This window comes from Clarias gariepinus, chromosome 12, assembly GCF_024256425.1.
Source record: "Clarias gariepinus isolate MV-2021 ecotype Netherlands chromosome 12, CGAR_prim_01v2, whole genome shotgun sequence".
In the NCBI taxonomy this organism is placed as follows: domain Eukaryota; kingdom Metazoa; phylum Chordata; class Actinopteri; order Siluriformes; family Clariidae; genus Clarias; species Clarias gariepinus.
In genome coordinates, this window is record NC_071111.1 from 25,254,804 (window position 1) to 25,277,313 (window position 22,510).

At 39.6% G+C, this 22,510-nt stretch overlaps 1 protein-coding gene across 1 annotated transcript in view; it reads left to right on the forward strand.

Annotated features, from left to right (window-relative positions):
- Positions 1 to 22,510, forward strand: part of LOC128533810 (NLR family CARD domain-containing protein 3-like) — a 144,465-nt gene that overhangs the window by 29,600 nt on the left and 92,355 nt on the right. Inside the window, exons 5-6 of the mRNA XM_053508071.1 lie at positions 14,082 to 15,857; positions 18,746 to 18,940. Of these exons, the coding sequence (XP_053364046.1) occupies positions 14,082 to 15,857; positions 18,746 to 18,940 (1,971 nt within the window). The remainder of the gene's footprint in view (positions 1 to 14,081; positions 15,858 to 18,745; positions 18,941 to 22,510) is intronic.

Consider the following 22,510-nt stretch of genomic DNA (forward strand, 5'->3'; position numbering starts at 1 on the left):
CAGGTTATCACTTTGTCCTCCACAGTCACTAACCTGGGGGTTCGGTTTGATCCACAGCTGACTTTCAGTGAACATATAAAACACCTATGTAAAACATCAGTTTACCATCTACGAAATATCTCCAAACTCCGCCTTCTTTTAACACTTCCAGATGCAGAGAAACTTGTTCATGCCTTCATATCATCAAGGCTGGATTACTGTAATGGACTCTTTGTTGGGATCCCTATAAAGGACATTCAAAAATTACAATACATCCAAAATAGTGCCGCTAGAATTCTAATGAAAACCAGGTAATTTGAGCACATCACTCCCATTCTTCAATCACTGGCTTCCTGTCTCATCCCGTGTTGAATATAAAATCTTGATGTTAACACATTAATGTCTCTCTGGTCAGGCACCATCTTATCTGCAAGAGCTGATCTCTGTACAGTGTTCTGACCTCACCCTTAGGTCATCTGGAAGTGTGCTTCTCAAAGTCCCTTTTACCAGACTCCGTACCATGGGGACCGAGCCTTCTGCTCAGTTGGACCACAGCTCTGGAATCGCCTTCCTGTCCATCTGAGAGCCACTCAGAGCCTTGATTCATTTAAAGCTAACTTGAAGACTTTTTTATTCAAGAAAGCTTACAATTGTTAATGTGTTTTTTTTTGTTGTTTTTTTTCCCCTGATGTTAGCACTTTGAGATTTAGTGAATGAAAAGTGCGTTACAAATAAAATGTATTATTATTATTATTATTATTATAATCACTTCCTGTGATGATATCATTCATTACTTTCAATTCACATATGTTACATATATTTCCTGATACCAGCGTAAAGTCAATGCATGAAACTGAGTTTCTTACAACATCCACTCTAGTGCCACTGCCATCATTAATACAGACAAGCGATCTCTCATCCATAAGTTCTTCAACTATTTCCCCATTTCCATCTACATGATCACTTCCCCACAAATTATTATGGGCATTAAAGTCTCCACACCATATTTCTCTTCTATCCACACTTCCACTGATCTCTTGGAACATTAACATTGATAGCCTCTTACAGGGATTATAGAAGTTTATTATTTTTATGTTTCCTCTGGGACTACATACTTCTACTGCTACACATTCATACTCGTTTGGAACATTAATCCTCTAATAAACCTTATTAGAGAACCTCTAATAAATGTTACACAGCCTTCACCTTGTGCTGAGCTTCTGTCACATCTAGCGTAACTAGACCCTGTGAGAACAAATTCCAAATGTAGTCTTAACCATGTTTCTTGAATACAGATAATGTCAGGTGTATCATTCAGATCTGCAATAACTTTTTTGAATTTTTGCCCCTTCGCTATTAGACTTCTGGCATTCCATTGGAGGAATTTAAATACCATCAGTTGACTAATCACCTTGAGACAGTCCATCAAAGTTGGTAGGATTCAACATCTCATGAATCATTTTTGCTTTGATAACTTTAATCCCTAATAACTCTGTTGCTGCCCCCACTTCTTCTTTGCCTTTCGGCTGTTCCCTTTCAGGGTTCACCACAGCGAATCATCTGCCTCCATCTAACCCTATCCTCTGCTTCCTCTTCTCTAACACCAACTAACTTCATGTCCTCTCTCACTGCATCCATAAATCTCCTCTGTGGTCTTCCTTTAGACCTCTTGCCTGGCAGTTCCAACCTCAGCATCCTTCTACCGATATATTCACAATCTCTCCTCTGAACATGTCCAAACCACCTCAATCTGGCCTCTCTGACTTTATCTCCAAAACATCTAACGTGGGTTGTCCCTCTGATGAACCTATTCTTGATCCTATCCATCCTTGTCACTCCTAAATAGAACCTCAACATCTTCAGCTCTGCTACCTCCAACTCTGCCTCCTGTCTTTTCTTCAGTGCCACTGTCTCTAAGCCATAGAGCATCGCTGGTCTCACCACTGTCCTGTACACCTTTCCTTTCATTCTCCCTGATACTCTTTTATCGCACAACACACCTGACACTTTTCTCCACATATTCCAACCTGCCTGTACCCGCCTCTTCACCTCCTTTTCACACTCTTCGTTGCTCTGGACCTTAAGTACTTCTGCTCCTTCTTTACCTCTGCCCCCTGAAGCCTCACTGTCCCTCTTGAGTACCTCTCATTCACACACATGTATTCCATCTTGCTGCGGCTAATCTTTATTCCTCTGCTTTCCAGAGCATACCTCCACCTCTCCAAATTTTTCTCCACCTGTTCCCTGCTCTCGCTACAAAGCACAATGACATCTGTTGCTGCCTCCACGACAGTCTTTATTCTATCACTTTTCCTCTGTTGCTGCATTGCTACATTCACAATTTTACATATGAAAGCTACAAAGGTGATTTTATCCATAATCAATGTATCCTTCTTTATCTTTTTAACCTATGGGTTTATTTCTACATGACTTATTGCATGAGATGGAATTTCTATTAATTGTCCCTTTACTGACTGACTTGGGTTAGCCACCACTGTATCCCTGCTTCTGGTAAGTTCAATTTCCTTCACTTTTTTAGCTGTATCTGCATATAAAACTTGGTTGTATATTTTATATTTCTGTATCTCTCTAGCCTGCCTTTGAACTGGGCACCCTCCAAAAGCAGCACCACAGTTACAGCATTTGATTTTTGCAACTTTAGCATCTTTACCGTATTCATGCTCCCCTCCGCATCTAGCACATCTTGGTCTTCCTTTGCATTTCCCTGCAGTGAGTCTTATTCTTTGGCATTTGAAACATCGCAATGGGGCTACTCCCTTACGTCATAACTCAGATATCCCATTCAAATTTTCTTAGGCATACTCTTTTCAAATTCTAGAAGTACTAAAAGACTATCACTTTTCACCCCTTTCTGTTCATTTGTAATCTAGTATCCTTCAACACCTTTCCTCCTTTCACTTCTTGCATTATTTTATCTATTTTCATTGTTAGTGCCACATCATATATAACACCTTTCATCTTAGCTGCGTTTCCTGGGATATGTGCATTAATTATTTCTCCATTCAATGTTTCAGCCTGTAGAAATTTCTCTTTGCAGTTTATCTTCAGCCCAGTTTGCCCATTTCTTTTTCTATAGCTTTTGTCAGTCTAAGTGGATGAAAGTGTAGTCATTCTTTTTTTGAAAGTTATCAGCACTTTCTATTCAGCTTGTTCGTCCTCATCCTTCCCATTTTTCTTAGCAGCCCTTTTTTTTATTCAAGTCACCCATCTCTAATCCTAAAGTAGAACTTTCTGAGCTAGTACTCCTATTTTTCCTTTTTCTCGTAACATCCTGCCAAGCCATATCATCACTTTTACCGTCCGTACTTTCACCCGTGATGATTACATTCACGGTACTTCTGTTCACCTTTGCCGCGTCCTCCACTTGTTTCTCCTTGCAAATCCCCCCCCCCCCCCTCTCTTTCTGTCTCTCTCTGTGTGTGTTCCAGCATCACAAAACCACCAGCCTTGCTTCCCTCTGAACAACGGGTCTTCACTTCACTGGAAAAGGGAATGAAAAAATTCTCGTCAGTCAGTGTGCCTCGCTGCAGCGTGAAAAAAAAATTTCGGAAAAAAAAGCTTGAATGTATACATTATTGATAATAATAATTTATAAAAAATTACTGATATTTATTTATTTATTTACAGATTACAAGCCTATATAATACCAAGGATTTCTTGATTTAATTAAAGTTTAAATAATTTTGCTATATTAATATGATGTCGATATTAATGATAATAGATTTATAAATCCTTTTTCGAGCTCCATTTTTTATGCTTTATCGAGACGCACTGACTTATGGGAAAGTTTTCGTTTCCTCTTCCGGTGACGTGAAGACCCGTTGTTCACTTGTTCCCTACGCCGTTCGCAGTTCCCTTTTAACTGAACATTTTAGCTCCCTGTGGTTTGGAATCACACTTAACATAGCTGAACACCTTTGTGAAGTGTACTTCGCAGGGTACTTCAGGCTGAGCAGAACGCACCTATACTGTGTACTCGGAGCAGGAAGTAGGGAGCACATTGTAAAGTATACTTCGGAATGGAACACAGCCATCGCCTGTAACGAACTAAAAGTGAAAGAGTTTCCGCCTCGAGTTCTATTTTGCGGAAGTGTTAGAAAAGTTAAAACACAATGTTTATGTTTTATCAAGGAAAATGTCTTTAAAGCAGAAGATATTAATGTAACACAACAGGGCCGGTGAATAAAGGTGAGTGATTTATTTATTACTAACGACTTTATATAAGGATAATGCAGATATATTGTAAATTAAACTGGTGTAAAACTCAGATGTAGGAAATGTGTAATGTGTGGTGTACAGGTAGAACCTAAAGCAGGGTTTAGTCGGGTATTACTGTATAAGACCGATAATCCTATATAGAGATTGTACAGGAGCTTTTTCTCATTCTGCATTTGGGATTTATCGTGTTGTGTGAAAGTGACACAGCTCTACCAGACGACTGTCCGGTTTGGACGCAGTCACGGCCTGTTCGTTACAGAAGATAAGAACTTTAATGATAAATAAACCTAAACAACCTAAACAAAATAACTGGGTAACAAACAAACAAATTACAATGATGCGAGAAAAAGGTGCAGTGAATTCTGGCAAATGAAGTAAAAAAACACAAGAAAAAAAAAGAAAAGAAAAAACAGACAGTGCTTGGCCGCGAGGCGCCCTCTAGCGGTTTCCCCTGACAAGGACACAATGTGATGCACTTCTTACAGTAGTTTAAAAATTAAAGATTAAGATGAAAACTAGCTGTAAGGTCACTTTTGGAACAGAACATCAAATGGAAACATTTATGTTTAATATTTCCCAAAAGAGCAAATTCAATGTAAGTAAAAATAAATATTAATATTAGAAATACATTTGAAAAGTAATGATATTCAGTATAAAAGTGCGCCCTCTGCAGGACATGTGGCCTCACATTTTACAGCAGATTATAAAGATTTTAAATATCTTACATGACCTGAATGTTACTGAGATTAAACTATAATCTGTATATTAGAAATGTTTAATTGGCAACAGTTAACTGACAAGCAAATATATCAATTTAAAAATAGTTTATTGTTTGGCATTAGGAAATGTACAGATATATTTGACTATTTTAAGATATACAGTGCTGTAAAAAGTATTTGCTTCTTATTGATTCTCTTATCTTTTGCATGTTTGTTGCATTTAAATGGTTGAGATTATTAAATACATTTTATTATGACACAAAGATAACCCAAAGTAAATTCACAATACAGTTTTTAATGATGATTTTATTTATTATGGGAAAACCTTTTAAATCTTCCTGGCCCTATATGAAAAATTGTCCCCTTGATAAATTGTGAACTGTGATTTTTGGAAAGCTGAGTTAAATTTCTCTTGCCGCACCCAGGCCTGATTACTGCCAGACCTGTTTAATCAGGAAATCATGTAAATAGAACCTGTCTGACAAAGTTAAGCATGCTAAGGGTGGCACAACCAATTATTAGGTTTAGGGGTAATTACTTTTTCACCTAAGGCCGGACTTTCTTATCTCCAGCCTTCATAACATTTTCTGGCAGTCCATCCAAGAGCAGCACATGATTCATTGTGGTTTTTTTTTTGTTTTTTTGTTTTTTTATCAGAGTAGTAGAGTAGATCTCTCAATATAAGGATATTTTTTTAATTTCCTTCTACATATCCTTCTTTTATTGCATCCTCTCTTCTATTAGTATTTGCTGATTATATACTTGCTGGTGCACCTTATGTACAGTTTAATTCCCAGTTTCATGTATTTTTATATTCATATTGTTTGACAGCAGTTTTACCACTTTAATGCACCTTAAATTGTAAATGGTGTGTTCATGATTTTTGTTTTTTATTTTTCCTTTTTCCTCACCTCACAATTCCTGGTTGTTTCTCACGGAATGTATAATATGTATAATATAATATTATAATTATAATATTGTATAATATGCGAACTGTAACAATACAATTTTCCTTAGGTATTGATGAAGTACTCTATCTATCTATCTATCTATCTATCTATCTAATTTTAAAGGTCAGTCCTGGTGTCCAGGCTGATTACTAAATTCTGTAAGACAGATTTTAAGCCAAACGATGATAATTGTTCTTTAGGTCAAAGATGTGAAAATGATTGTGTGGAAGTTTAACTTCACATTTGTTTTGTGTCTTCCAGGAGTGTAATCCACTGAGATCAGACACTTCAGGACTTAACTGTTAGTTTGTATATTTACTAATATTTAAAGATGGAGACTTATGATCTGGACACTGATAATGTGCCCCCACTCTCTAAAAAACGGTAATCTACTATATGTAGGCATTTCAGTCATTGAATATTCATATCCAAATTACTAATTGAGTACATATGAAATAAGTCATTTAAAAGTGTAAACAGTAAAGTGTTTCACTATTATTGACCAACTAACAGTTCCCATGAAATGTATTATGTTTATTGCAAGTAAAATTACTCTCAATAAATTAACAAGTTTAAATAATGTTGTGCAGTAAACTCCAGGGAGAGAGATCAGAATCAGCAGCACCCAGCTGTGTCTCCATGAAGAGTAATGCGTCTATGGATCATCCTATTCATTTTAAAGCTGGAGACTCCTCACCTCTACACAGGTAACGTCTCCTTACTGTTAATGTCACTGCTGAAGTCACAGTTAAAGGGAAATTCATCTAGATAAACAGAACGGAAAACTAAATACTAAAACACCATATCTGTTATCTTTAATGAAGGCACTATTAAGTGTCCAGATATTTTTGTCTTAATTAGCTGTTTTTTTTTTCTTTAAAATTTGTTAGTCTTACTTTTTAAACAAATGTCACTCGATTAAACAACATGTTTTGTTAGGTAGAAAAATGATGTGTCTAAGTATGGCTTAATTGTCCAAAAACATTTTGCTCTTTGTATGGTCTCTCATACAACGAGCAAATGTTGTATGTTCTATAAGAAAATATGTTACATTATATTACCAAGTCAAACGAATCTTCTAGAGTTACTTTATTATTCAACCAGGAAATCCCGCTATATGTTTTAAGACCTTTAACTAATTGAATCAATTATCTGTAGGAAAAATCCCTTTATTTAATTATGACAATAAATAGGTACATAAATCAACATTCACATTGGAGGATTTCTATAAAACCAGTCACAGCTGTTATGCACCGCTCTCTTCAGTCCTTCATCAGAAGTTAAGTTTTGTCCTTGCAGGACAGCTTCAGGGGACCAAACAGGTGAAAGTCTGATAAAGCATCCTCCCTACCTCAAAATTTTTGTAGAGTATGGACAGAAGTGTGTGGACATGCATTGTCATGCGAGATCACAAGGCCCTTAGATAGCCGTACTCTGTGTTTAATCTGAAGGTTAAGCTTCGGCTCTTCAATAAGTGTCTCACTGTAATGAGCACTGTTGATTGTAGAACCTTTTTCCTGATAACATTTCAATACTGACCCTTGAGAATCCTAGAAAACTGTAAGTATAAATTTTCCAGCTGATGGTTGAGTTTTTCTTGGTAGGACATTGAGGATATTTCTGGTCCATACTCTGTTTACTCTCAGCCGCGTAGTGATGAATCCATGTGTCATCACCAGTAATGATTCTCTTTAAGAAACTTTTACTTACCTTAGAATATCGGCCAAAATTAAAAAAATGTCAATACCCATCTCACACAAATCACAAATCACTCCATGCTGCTTCACTTTTGTGCAAGTCCCAAGTGAGGCCTCCATTTTTGCTTCCACAGCAGTTACAAATTAACTGATGTACAGTAGACGCCACTTAGAACAGCCTCGCCCAGCTGAACACCACTCAGTTCACAGAGTCCCGTCTTCATGTATTCCCAGGGAGGCAATTTTAACTGTAAACACGGCCATTTACACATAAATCAACATGTGACATGTAACTGACAGTTTTTAAGTAAATAGAGATGGGAATCAGTGTTGCCAGTCCTTTTGTTTAAAACGTATGAGTGAGGATCGGGACTAACAGTATTATATATAGAAAATGCTGCTCTGCCATTAAGATTATAACACATATGATTATAAGATTTTTTTTATTCACTGTTTTTTTCACCAGGCAATATAATCTAAACTGTATAAATATACTCTAAACTGTGTATATATAATATACAGAGATGTTACAGTGAGAGGAGTTTTATTTAGCCAAGTCAAAAGACCAAGAATAAAACTCGATGTTTTATTTAATGATAAACGCTGTAAAAATGTTACAAAATGAAATTTTGTAACAAATGTTGTGTCAGGAAGGGCATCCGACGTAAAACATTTGCCAAATCAATGATGCGAATCACGAATATAATTCCCATCCTGGATCGGTCATGGCCCGGGTTAACAACAACCACTGGTGCTGTTGACCTACAGGGTGCTGGTGGAAATTGGGCTACTGTTGGTCGAAGAAGGAGAGGAGGAAGGCGTGTTCGAAAGCAGAGAGAGAAGAGAAAAGGCGAGAGTTTAGGAGTGATAGTAGGGACTTTGAATGTTGGGACTATGACAGGGAATGGAAGAGAGTTAGTTGATATGATGCAGAGAAGGAAGGTGGATATACTGTGTGTCCAGGAGACCAGGTGGAAAGGTAGCAAGGCTAGAAGCTTAGGATCAGGGTTCAAATTGTTTTACCATGGGGTGGATAGGAAAAGAAATGGAGTAGGAGTGATTCTGAAAGAGGAGTTTGTAAGGAATGTTCCAGAGGTGAAGAGAGTATCAGATAGGGTGATGAGTCTGAAGCTGGAAATTGAAGGGATAATGTTCAATGTTGCTGGTGGTTATGCCCCACAGGTAGGATGTGAGTTAAAAGAGAAGGAGAAATTCTGGAGTGAGTTAGATGAAGTGATGCAGAGCATACCCAGAGGTGAAAGAGTGGTGATTGGTGCAGACTTCAATGGACATGTTGGGGAAGAGAACAGAGGTGATAAAAATGTGATTGGCAGGTTTGGTCTTCAGGACAGGAATGTAGAAGGACAGATGGTAGTGGACTTTGCAAAGAGGAAGGAAATGGCAGTAGTAAATACTTTCTTTCAGAAGAGGCAGGAACATCTTGTGTCGACGTTGTAACCTGAAAGAGATCAGTGACTGCAAAGTGTAGGGGAGAGTGTAGCCAGACAACACAGAATGGTGGTGTGTAAAATAACCCTGGTGGTGAGGAAGGCAAGAGGACAAAGGCAGAGCAGAGTGTGTAAATGGGTGTGTTTACCGTTTAAAGTGGTGGAAGCTAAGAAAGGAAGAATGTTGTGAAGTCTTTAGGGAGGAGTTGAGACAGGCTATGGGTGGTCAGGAGGGGCTTTCAGTTGACTGGACAACTACAGCCAATGTGATCAGGGAGACAGGTAGGAGGGTACTTGGTGTATCATCAGGTAAGGGGAAAGTGGACAAGGAGACTTGGTGGTGGAATGAGGAAGTCCAGGAGTGTATACGGGGAAAGAGGCTAGCTAAGAAGAAGTGGGACACTAAGAGGACTGAAGAGAGTAGACAGGAGTACAGGGAGATGCAGAGAAAGGTGAAGGTAGAGGTGGCAAAGGCCAAACATAGAGCATATGAGGACTTGTATGCTAGGCTAGACAGTAAGGAGGGAGAGGTGGATCTGTACAGGTTGGCAAGGCAAAGAGATAGAGATGGGAAGGATGTGCAGCAGGTTAGAGTGATTAAAGATAGAGATGGAAATGTACTGACAGATGCCAGGAGGGTGATGGGAAGATGGAAGGAGTACTTTAAGGAGTTGATGAATGAGGAAAATAAAAGAGAACAAAGAGTAGAAGAGGCAACTGTTGTGGAACTGGAAGTAGCAAATATTAGTAGAAGTGAGGTGAGAAGGGCGTTGAAGAGGATGAAGAGTGGAAAGGTTGTTGGACCTGATGACATACCTGTGGAGGTATGGAAGTGCTTAGGAGAGGTGGCAGTAGAGTTTCTGACTAGTTTGTTTAACAAGATCTTAGAGAGTGAGAGGATTCCAGAGGAATGGAGCAGAAGTGTATTGGTGCCAATTTTTAAGAACAAGGGAGATGTGCAAAGCTGTGGCAATTATAGAGGTATAAAGCTAATTAGCCTGACAATGAAGCTGTGGGAAAGAGTAGTGGAAGCTAGGTTAAGAGCAGAGGTGAGCATTTGTGAGCAGCAATATGGTTTTATGCCGAGAAAGAGTACATCAGATGCAGTATTTGCTTTAAGGATGCTGGCGGAGAAGTACAGAGAAGGTAACAGGGAGTTGCATTGTGTCTTTTTAGATTTAGAGAAAGCATATGACAGGGTGCCAAGAGAGGAGCTGTGGTATTGTATGAGAAGGTCTGGAGTGGCAGAGAAGTATGTTAGAGTGGTGCAGGACATGTATGAGAGCTGTAAGACAGTGGTAAGATGTGCTGTAAGTGTGACAGAAGAGTTCAAGGTGGAGGTGGGTCTGCATCAAGGATCGGCTCTAAGCCCCTTTTTGTTTGCTTTGGTGATGGACAGGATGACAGATGAGGTAAGACAGGAGTCCCCATGGACTATGATGTTTGCAGACGACATTGTGCTCTGTAGCGAGAGCAGGGAACAGGTGGAGGAAAATTTGGAGAGGTGGAGGTATGCTCTGGAAAGCAGAGGAATGAAGGTTAGCCGCAGCAAGACGGAATACATGTGTGTGAATGAGAGGGACCCAGGAGGATCGGTGAGGATACAGGGAGCAGAGGTAAAGAAGGTGCAAGATTTTAAGTACTTAGGGTCAACGGTCCAGAGCAACGGAGAGTGTTCAAAGGAGGTAAAGGGGCGGGTACAGGCAGGTTGGAATGGGTGGAGAAAAGTGTCAGGTGTGTTGTGCGATAAAAGAGTATCAGCGAGAATGAAAGGAAAGGTGTATAAGAGCGTCTGCCAAATGCCTAAATGTAAATGTAAATGTAAATGTGTACAGGACGGTGGTGAGACCAGCAATGCTCTACGGCTTAGAGACAGTGGCGCTGAAGAAAAGACAGGAGGCAGAGTTGGAGGTAGCAGAGCTGAAGATGTTGAGGTTCTCTTTGGGAGTGACAAGGATGGATAGGATCAAGAATGAGTTCATCAGAGGGCCACCCATGTTAGATGTTTCGGAGATAAAGTCAGAGAGGCCAGATTGAGGTGGTTTGGACATGTTCAGAGGAGAGATTGTGAATATATTGGTAGAAGGATGCTGAGGTTGGAACTGCCAGGCAGGAGGTCTAGAGGAAGACCAAAGAGGAGATTTATGGATGCAGTGAGAGAGGACATGAAGTTAGTTGGTGTGAGAGAAGAGGATGCAGAGGATAGGGTTAGATGGAGGCAAATGATTCGCTGTGGCGACCCCTGAAAGGGAACAGCCAAAAGACGAAGAAGACTATTAAATATAGATTGTATTAGTAGCAGCGCAGAGACTCGAATCCGGTACCTGATTACAAACCAGTTACTCTAAGAGCTACACCACAAACTGGATGGCTTTTTCATTGGGTTCATTAAAGACAGATTAGAGAAATACCAAGACTTCCATGTGAACTTGTTTATTTTTCATTCTTAAAAATGGTATGTGTGTATGTGTGTATGTGTGTATGTGTGTGTGTGTGTGTGTGTGTGTACAGTATAATCTACAACCTACATGAAGAATACAACATTTACAATATAGAAGGCGGTTAGAGGTGTAAATGCGTGTCTGTTCTTAATGTGTGTAAAGTGAGGATTTTTTTGTTTCAGTGCGTGTGTGTGCGTACTGTGTGTGTGCGTACTGTGTGTGTGCGTACTGTGTGTGTGCGTACTGTGTGTGTGCGTACTGTGTGCATACATTACTGTGTGTGTGCATACATTACCCAGTGTAAGTATGTATCCAATGTTGTAAACATTAAAGCACTTTTTGTAAGTCGCTCTGGATAAGAGCGTCTGCCAAATGCCTAAATGTAAATGTAAATGTACTGTGTGTGTGCGTACTGTGTACGTGCGTGCGTGATTTTGTGTTTTAGGGTCCTAGGGCTGCCTTCTTAATCTGTATATCTGTATAAAAGCCAAGTTGGAAAATCATGTTTGGGAAAACGAAATTCTGTATCTGCAGTCAGGAAATTCTCTGGTCTAAACATGTTTAAGCTCAGAAGCAACATCGTGGAGCTCTACGGCCTTTATTGATAAATCTCAGGGAGTTTTTCCTTCCCCTGCGTCTTGTTCATTAGATACAACCTGATCATTTTGTTTCACACATATTTCCTCACACACTTCACACTCATTTCCCTAATTTTCTTTTAAATCAGTAAAGCTGCTTTGTGACAGAGAGAGATCTCCTCTATGACATGAATAGCCTACAATATAAAGACGTGTGCATTATGTGATGAATCATATAGTAGAACAGTGTCTGTAACATGCTGTGTACTACATGACATAAGCAGAATATACGAATTAAAGTGTACTGGCATTGTCAAGACACAAACCGGCGATCACCTGCTTTGAATGCAGCTCCATTAACCAGTTTACCACCTGGGACGCTGTGGGGTTTATTGACTAAAATCTTATTTTTAGAAATAATTTAAATTGGCTATACGTAATATTAGTTTTTATGTTGGTGAACCTCCACCAGTGTACATGAAGAATACAACATTTACAAGACAAAAGACAGCCATAAGTGTGAATGTGTGTCTCTTTGTCCACAGATGTGACTTTGCATAGTGTTAATATATGTTGCTCTGCATTGTAACACTAGACATTAAATATAGTGCCCTTTAGTTAATGACTGGTACTCAGACACTGACACTATTTTTATGTTCCAAGATGAAAAGCCTGATTTAATTATGAAAATATGCTGACAATGCAAGTCGCAGGATGTGTATAAGTCTGCCCCTGACACTGCACTTACATGAAGCAGTCACTGCCCCCCCTGGCGGGAATATACAGTATTGCAACCCGCTAATTAGAACATTGCAAGAGTGTGTTAATGGGGTGGAACTTCAGTCACTGCATCATCGTGGGGATCATGTTCCACGCTCAGATCAGGCAGGGATTAGTCACGGATCGGGCAGAATAGCTGTTTGAAAGGCCTAAAGCTGTAACTTATTCACAATTGCACATCAGTGACTGGGGAGACAGGAGCCTTGAACCGAAAGTGCTGATAAAACAGTGCGACCAATAGAGGTTTTAATATAGCAAGAATGCTCTTACTTACAAAAAAAACAAAAAAAACAAACCGACAACACAAACATCTCTCACATGCAACTAATGAACTGAAGCAGCTCTGGGTCATCATGGTAATATTTAAAATAACAATAAAAAACAGCAGCCATCAGAAGCCATACCACAGCGTGACTGATGATTTTTAAATTAGAGACGTCACCCACTGTACAATTTATTGCATGTAGACTAATCCATCCACAGCACTTGGCAAATAAACAACCGCTGATAAACAGAAGAAAAAGCAAAGCCCCAATGTCTGCAGCACATGATTTAAATACTTTACCAGCTGGACTATAAACCCCTCACTGCTCAAAACACTATTCCATGTCCTTCTAATACTTCTATAATACATTCGCACTTATCAAGTACACATTTCTTACTGCATGGACAGATAATTTTACTAGTGTCCAAAGGTAAGTTAAACATTGGAATGCATTTTTGCACGGAGGATTGTGAAATTTATCCCGGGTTTCTTACATTAAACTCACTCTCTGGGTGACAAACTTCATAGGCGTGTGCAGAGGAGGAAAATTTAAAACAGAATATTTATAAAGACCTATTGTAATGTACTTCTTAACACTTATTTGCACCTTAATTCTAATAAATACGGACTTGAAAACACCCAAACTATGTCTTTAAGGCTAATATTTAAACTATGGTGAAAATTATTAACTGGAATTTTTTTTGTCCACAGTGATCTACAGAAGGCAAGAGACAGAACAGGAAAGAACATCATCAGAGATACAGGGTAAGATCAAATCCAACAACATGACTGTGACACTGACATACTGCTGTTATAAACATCTCTGCTGTTATTAAGTACAGAGTGATTAGATTATAAAAAAACATACAGTAGAATAAAACAAACACACAGTGAGAACATTATAAAGAATATCAGTGATAACTGGTCAGAAAAATTAGATGATTAATTAATGATTCATTATTGGACTCCATGTCTAATTTTATAGGCACGACCCAGAATCTGCTGCTGTAAATGAATTCCAGGAAAAGTTCAAATTAAATCTGATGAAGAAGTTTCAGTTCTTGAATGGAGTGATAATAAACCTGGGAACCCAAACACTCCTGAATGAGATCTACACAGAGCTCTACATCACAGAGGGAGACAGTGAAGAAGTCAATAATGAACATGAGGTGAGACAGATCGAAGCAGCGTCCAGGAGAATAACAACAGAGGAAACATCAATCAAATGCAATGACATCTTTAAGCCCTTATCTGAAGAAGACAAACCCATCAAATCTGTGCTGACAAAGGGAGTCGCTGGCATCGGAAAAACTGTCTCTGTGCAGAAGTTCATTGTGGACTGGGCTGAAGGGAAAGCAAATCAGGACGTCCACCTCATATTTCCACTTCCTTTTAGAGAGCTGAATTTGATGGAGGACCAGAAACTGAGTCTGATGGAGCTCCTTCATGTCTGTTTTAAAGAAACAAAAGAAACAGAAATGTCTAGTATGAAAAAGGTTCTGTTTATTTTTGATGGATTGGATGAGTGTCGTTTTCCTCTAGATTTCCAGAACACAGTGAGAGTGTGTGATGTAACTGAATCAGTATCAGTGCCTGTGCTGCTGATAAACCTGATCAAAGGGAATCTGCTTCCCTCTGCTCTCATCTGGATCACCTCCCGACCTGCAGCAGCTGATCAAATCCCCTCTGTGTGTGTCCATCGAGTCACAGAGGTACGAGGGTTCAGTAACCCACAGAAGGAGGAGTACTTCAGGAAGAGGATCAGTGATCAGAGCCTGGCCAATAACATCATCACACACCTGAAGTCATTAAGAAGTCTCTACATCATGTGTCACATCCCAGTCTTCTGCTGGATTTCAGCTGCTGTTCTAGAGAGAATGTTGGGTGAAGCAGAGAGAGGAGAGATACCCAAGACTCTGACTGAAATGTACACACACTTCCTCATCATTCAGATAAACATCATAAGAGAAAAGTATTTAAAGAAGCAGGAGAGTGATAAAGAAATGCTTCTTAAACTGGGACAACTGGCTTTTGAGCAGCTGGAGAAAGGGAACCTGATCTTCTATGAGGAAGACCTGAGAGAGTGTGGCATTGATGTGAGAGAAGCAGCAGTGTACTCAGGTGTGTGTACGCAGATCTTCAGAGAGGAGTTTGGGCTTCACCAGAGTAAAGTGTACTGCTTTGTTCATCTAAGCATTCAGGAACACCTCGCAGCTCTGTATGTGCACCTGATGTTCAGGATGGACAATAAAAATGTTTTTAAAAAGAGTCAAGCTTCAAAATTACAAATTACAGTTTTAGATTTCCACAAGTCTGCTGTAGTTGAAGCTTTAAAAAGTCAGACTGGACATCTGGATCTTTTCCTTCGCTTTCTTCTGGGTCTCTCACTGGAGTCCAATCAGAAACTCTTACAGGTCTTAGTAACACCGACAGGAAGTAGCTTCCAGAGGACACAGGAAACAGTTCAGTACATTAAGGAGAGGATCAGTAGAGAGCGTTCTACAGAGAAATCCATCAATCTGTTCCATTGTCTGAATGAACTGGGTGATAATTCTCTAGAGGAGGAAATCCAACACTACCTGAAACCTGGAAAACAAAGTGAACTCTCTTCTTCACAGTTGTCTGCTTTGGTGTTTGTGTTACTGACATCAGCACAGGAGCTGGAGGAATTTGACCTGAATAAATATTTCAGTCCAGATAAGATAACAGATGATGTTCTTCTGAAGCTGATGCCTGTGATTGCAGCATCCAGGAAAGCAATGTAAGTAAAGCTGAATATAACTGTTACAGTGTTGGAGATTGGGAAACTTTAAACATTTCCACAAATACAATATACTGCCAAAAGTATTCGCTCGTCTGCCTTCACATGCACGTGAACTTGAGAAACATCCAATTATTAATCCATAGAGTTTAATGTGATGTTGTCCCACCCTTGGCAGCTATAACAGCTTCAACTCTTCTGGGAAGACTTTCAACAAGGTTTAGGAGTGTGTTTATGGGATTTTTTTTTTGCTATTCTTTTAAAAGTGCTTTTGTGTGATCAGATGTTGGACGAGAAGGCCTGTCTCGTAGTCTCCGCTCTAATTCATTCCAGTAGTATTCTATGAGGTTAAGGTCAGGGCTCTGTGCAGGCCAATCAGGTTCTTCCACACTCTTGGATAAGCCTTTATGGATCTTGCTTTGTGCACTGGTGCGCAGTCATGTTGGTGTGGGGTTGTTTTTCAGTCATTGGGCTCAGCGCCTTACAAAGGAACTCTTAATGCTTCAGCATACTAAGACAATTTGGACAATTTCATGTTCCCAGTTATGTGGGTACAGTTTGGGGATGGTCCCTTCCTGTTCCAACATAACCGGGCACCAGTGCACAAATCAAGTCCTTGAGTCCTGACCTCAACCTGATGAAACACCTTTGGAATGAATTAGAGCGGAGACTGCGAGTGTTGTATAAAACACTCTTGAGTCTCTGGTTTTGTTTCCAGACGAAAAGGCCTTTATTGCTGATCAATAGCAGACAGAGCCGATCCATGAAGCAACTAACTCCCTCGTTCATTTCCCACATTATATACTGTATGCTTCAACCCCTGCAATAAAGTCACCTGTACATTTCTTCACATCTCCCCACATCTGGTCTTATTAGGGACCCCATAAAGCCCACAATAAAGTTGCCCCACTGTTTAGCCCAATTTTTATATACAGTCACATTCCATAATGCATATGTTAGACACACATGTACAGGTGCATCTCAATAAATCAAAATATCATTGAAAAGTTGATTTATTTCAGTAATTCCATTAAAAAAGTGAAAGTCATATTATGCAGATTCATTACACACAGATTGATGTATTTTAAGTGTTTATTTCTTTCAATTTTGATGATTATGGCTTATAGGCAATGAAAACCCAAAATTCAGTATTTCAGAAAATTAGAATACAGTGGAACCCTGGAATATCAAAACACATGTAAATCAAAACGAATTTCCTTCATAAGAAATAATGAAAACTCTAATTATTCGTTCCACAAAAAAAAAAGATATAAAAAATAAAGTAAAAATAAAACAAATTAACCTACAACCTTAACCTTTAAAAAAAGTAAAGTGTTTGTGCATGTGCTGTGTACTGTATGTGAGGACTACTGTGCTGGATGACTTTCACACACACACACACACACACACACACGTATAACCTTACACAGATTTTGACTATACAAGTGAGAAACGCAAATTAAGACCAAACATGTCAAAGTTGAGAAGCATGAGCTACTGCTTCAAGCAGAAATTGTCCTGTGACAAGAGGACAAAGATATGGACATGTGAAATTGCAAATTTGACCTGGGGTGGTGGTAGAGGGAGCAATATTGTGACTCGAAAATAATTATTTGATCCCCTGTAGATTTTGGAAGTTTAGCCAAAAGTTTCCAAAGTAATGAACTGTCTATATTTTTATCATCAGGTGTATTTTAAAAGATATACAGTAGACCGAATATTACATACAAATGTTACATAATCATGTCTCACCTCTAGTCTTCTCTGTCTTAATTTCAGGTTTCCACCATGTGTTGTAGATAGTTCAGGAGGTTAATTCGACCAAGCAGTCTTTTGTTTTCCGCTAAGTACTGTTTAGAATACCAGAATAGGGAGGATGGTGTAGGTTTAAGTTTATTAGATTGATACATATATAATACATACATATATATAAGGACAGTGTACATCGCTGTCAGAACAGCGTTTGTTTTCATTCAAAGGCTTTATGGCTTTTCCAATAATACCTAGTGGGCCGGGCTCTAGTCAAAATGCCCGGGCCGATTTTTTGTCCCAGTCCAGCCCTGTGTGCGTGCGTGTGCGCGTGCGTGTGCGCGTGCGTGTGCGCGTGCGTGTGCGTGCATGCGTGCGTACGTGTCAGGCTGTGGCAAGTAAAACTCAACTTAGCTTTCGAAAACAGTTTAATTGATCACAGTTCTTTGTTGATTAAGCAATGGCAGGGGCAGTTACGTTTTCACACAGGGCCAGCAGGGTTGGAACGGTTTTTTTTTTTCCTTTAATATTTAAAATCATTATTTAAACACCGCATTTATTTCAGGTTATCTTCATGTAATATAAAAATTTGTTTGATAATCTCAATTATTTAAGTGTGACAAATATGCAGAAAAAAAGTCAGGAATGCTCCCTGCACACACACACACACACACACACACACACACACACACACACACACACACACAAAACCCCAATTAAATCCATGCTGCTGTTATTGAACTTGTATGACTTTGTACTGTATTTTATTGTATTTTGATGCCAGTTCATAACACTGCATGGATAAGATTTTTGCTACTATCAGTCTGATTCCTAAATAAAAAAAATTATATTTATTTATTTATAGTGCTAGGAACAAACGCCACTGTGTCACCATATAAATATAGACATTTTTAAGCTCCATCCTGAGCTTAAGCGAGGCATGATGACTGCTGGAAATATTTAAATGTTCAATTATTTTGCACCGTATGCATGTTTAGGTCTAGTGTCCCTCTGTGAATATTTTCTGGTGTTTGTACTTTTAGTATTTATGAAATAACAAGCTGCAGTAAAAGATTTGAGGATTTGTTTGATAATTTGCTCTAACTTTATTTCATTATGTATTATTTTATTTCCTTCAGTATCAGGTGTGATAAAGTTGGAGTGAAAAGTGGGTCAGCTCTGGTCTCAGCACTCAACTCAGAAACCTCCAATCTGAGAGAACTGCATCTGACTGTGAAAACACTGGATCTGTCCTACAGTACACTAGGAGACTCAGGAGTAAAGACTCTCTCTGCTGTACTGGAGAATCCTCACAGTAAAGTGGAAAGTCTGAGGTAAAGTCATCTCTGATTTTGATGGGTTTATTGGAAGCCAGTGGGTTTATCACATGCTGACCTTTTCCAGTGTCAAAGTGAAACAACAGATGCATGTGACTGTATTTATTTCAGCTGTTACAACTGACATTTGAAATATTCAACAACAACAAAAATAAATAGGGCGTACCTTACACACCAGCCTAATCACCTACATGCTCTCCAGCAGCTCCATGTAGGGAAGCAGCTGTGTAGCACAGAACTCTGTGTCTGAGACAATATATCACTATTTATATTCATAAGAACACTCAGGGGCTGATGAACCTGATTAATAGAAAATTCAACAAAAACATGCAATATTATGTGAAATGGAACAGGCATGCAGGAGCCGTGAAACAAAGAGAATATATGACAGCAGCAGGGGAAACTTGGACCCTCCAGAAACAAATGAAAAAGAGAAAAAGTAAAATACAGTGGAACCTCGGATTACGAGCTTAATTCGTTCCGGAAGCGGGCTCGTATTCCAAAACACTCGTAAACCAAATTTAATTTACCCATAGGAAATAATGGAAACTTAAATTATTCGTTCTACAGCCCAAAAAAATAAATACATAAATATAATTAATACAAAATATAAAGTAAAAATAAAACAAATTAACCTGTACTTTACCTTAATTTTTTTTTTAAATAAATCCCGACAGATAAGGGTTTTTGTTTGTGCACGCAGGGTGTATGTGTGTAAAATGTGCACACACACACACACATTAACGGATAGACTGTTTTTAAAACCGTTTAAAAATTAGCAAGGAACATTCCTAGTCACACTCACGTTCACAGGATAACTGCTGTAAGTAAAACAACAACAACAAAAAAACAAATTAAACAGGTCTTCCCCTTTGAAAACAATCTGGTCAGAGAGAAGTTTGTGTGTTTATTTGGCAACCTGAGAGGAGGGGGGCTGAAGGGGGGCTCGCTCGCGTTTACGGCCCCCTTCTCTCAGGTTGCCAAACAAACACACAAACTCTCTGCCCTACACAGACACAAACACACGCGCACTTAAAAACACTGCAGGCACTAAGACCCAGCAGGGGAGACGATAGGTCTCGGCTTTACAGCTACCCTTCTCTCAGGTTGCCAAATAAACACACAAACTCTTCTCTCTGTCGCGATTGTTTTTTAAAGGTGAGGAGCTGTTTAATTTGGTTTTGTTGTTGTTTTACTTACATGAGAGTGACTAGGAATGTTCCTTGCCAATTTTTAAACGGTTTTAAAAATGGTCTCTCCGTTAATGTGTGTGTATTCACCCAGCAGGAGAGGTGATTACCTACAGTTCTGCTGCAAGAGAGAGAAAAACCGTTGGCTCACTTGTGATGACGTAACGCTGGGTGTTAAAACAAGAAGCGCATGCATGAAACATGATACTCGGTGCTCGGAAACTAAGACAATGCTCGTTTTTCAAGTCGAAAATTATTAAAAATTGTTGCTCGTCTTGCGAAACACTCGTAAACCGCGTTGCTCGTAATCCGAGGTTCCACTGTATTATATATTGTAGCAGTTTTTTCCACAGGTCTAAAATGCACTTGCGGTGTGTCACGGTGTGCGCCAGTGATAGCAGGCGCCTAAATCTTTTGTCGCTCCTCGCTCACTCTGTAGGCTCACTCTGTAGGCTCACTAGGTAGGCTAGTAAGGGCACAGCTGGGGGGTTATCACCCTTAATGGATCTCGGGCTTTCTCCATGATATAAAAAACGCCATACAGAGTAGGCTTGTGCGGCAGATGCTTAAAAAGCAAATAGTGAAATGCGCTTGCGCTGATGTCATGAACCCCAGTGACTTCGAAGATAAGTACTGAATGCAGCTGTTCGATCTCCACCATAAGGACAGCCGCGAGAGGACTGCACAAGCTCCCGTAGCACATTCACTCTCGCTTAGAGCCAGCGTGATTCTGCTGCCGAAGATTAAAAGGCTGCTGTGCTCCACATTAAGGTCCCCCTTCCCAGCCGGAAAGCTGCACAGCCGCTGGAAATCACATGGGAATCTTGTCTGCTGCCGCACCCAAGGACATCTGGGAGGGACCGACTGACCAAGACAGTGAGAGGAGCCATTCTAAGGAGCATGCAGGAGCTGCTGCCCACGCGGGCCCACTGTCACACTAACTTGGTCATACCCAAGAAGCAAGCACTTAACAAAGGCTTGATATCAGTTTGGATTTTATTCACAGGAGTGTGTACTTTACCAAGGTCTTTGTTCTGAAGTTCCATTTATCATCATATTGGTTTCACATATGTACCATTAGAACTCCACTGACCTTGCTAGGCCGTGTTGGGAGTTGTAGGCCTTGGATGGCATGTTTGCTGACTTGCATTGAGGGCGTTAGTTGCCAATGTCTGCCTGGATCTGACACTAATGGAATCATGCATGTGTGTACACACAGATAAGACTAAGTATATTTCTCCCATAGGGTGAGTCTACACAGCTCCTCACTTCCTGTTATAATCTCTGTAGACTAATGTCACTAAATATTGTTAATGTTTTGGTTAGTGTTAGTTATACCTTGTGATTGGTCAAGAGAGGAGAGATAGTTTAACATAACAGACATCATATTTATAACAAGTAAACCAAGATTAAAATCTGGTGATGAAGAATGTCATTGTGTCTCTCTACAGGTTGTATAAGTGTGGCAATCTGTGACAGGGGGCATTTTAGCGCATAACACCAACTTTACCGCGGTTCACCTCCATTGCTCAAATTTCTCCCTCTTGGTCGGCGACTGCGAGTGACGTCACTCCCCATACAATCACGCCCCACAGTATAGACCCGCCCCTGACGCTGATTGACAGGTTTCCGTGTAACGCGTTGGAAATGCAATTGCAAATGGCGACGCAGAGAAAAAGAAAAAGGAAACGTGGTCATTGATTTTGCTGTTTAAATATGACAGGCTCATGACTTGTAAGACATGGGAAATGCAAATGGACTTTGTGTGTCATTGTGATTGTGCGTTCGTGAAGGCGAAAAAGCAAATGGTAATGTAAAGTTTATTTGCATTTGAATTATGGCACACTTTGTGCGTCCACATATGGGAAACGCAATTGCAAATTTGCAATTCATTTTGAATATTGTCCGGGATATCACTCCATAAATGCCACGAACACGTAACTCAAACTTCATTTTAATTTAACACGTACAGAGTGTAGGATTACAAATTTGTAAAATGTTAAATCTAGGTCCCAACATAAAAGTATATAAACTGAAAGATTTATGTACATTGGGTTTTAAATTTTGAGGTAAAGTTGGTGACATTCTAAGAAGATCAAGTCTGGTAGCCCAGGTGTCTGAGACATTAACCTTTTGTCTTTATGTACTTCCTGACCACTGGGTAGGGTCCCAAAGTAAATCTGAATGCTAATCTCACAGCCTTTGTGTCTATGATAGTGTGAAGGTCTGGGTGATACTGTCAGGCTGATTAGATTAGCACCTATTCATTTGAAACGCACTGTTATGCTGATGAACTTCCGTTACCAGGCTGATTCCTGTACTACACTATGCTTTGTTTAGATCGTCTCCACCTCTTTTTATCCCTCCCCCTTAAAAA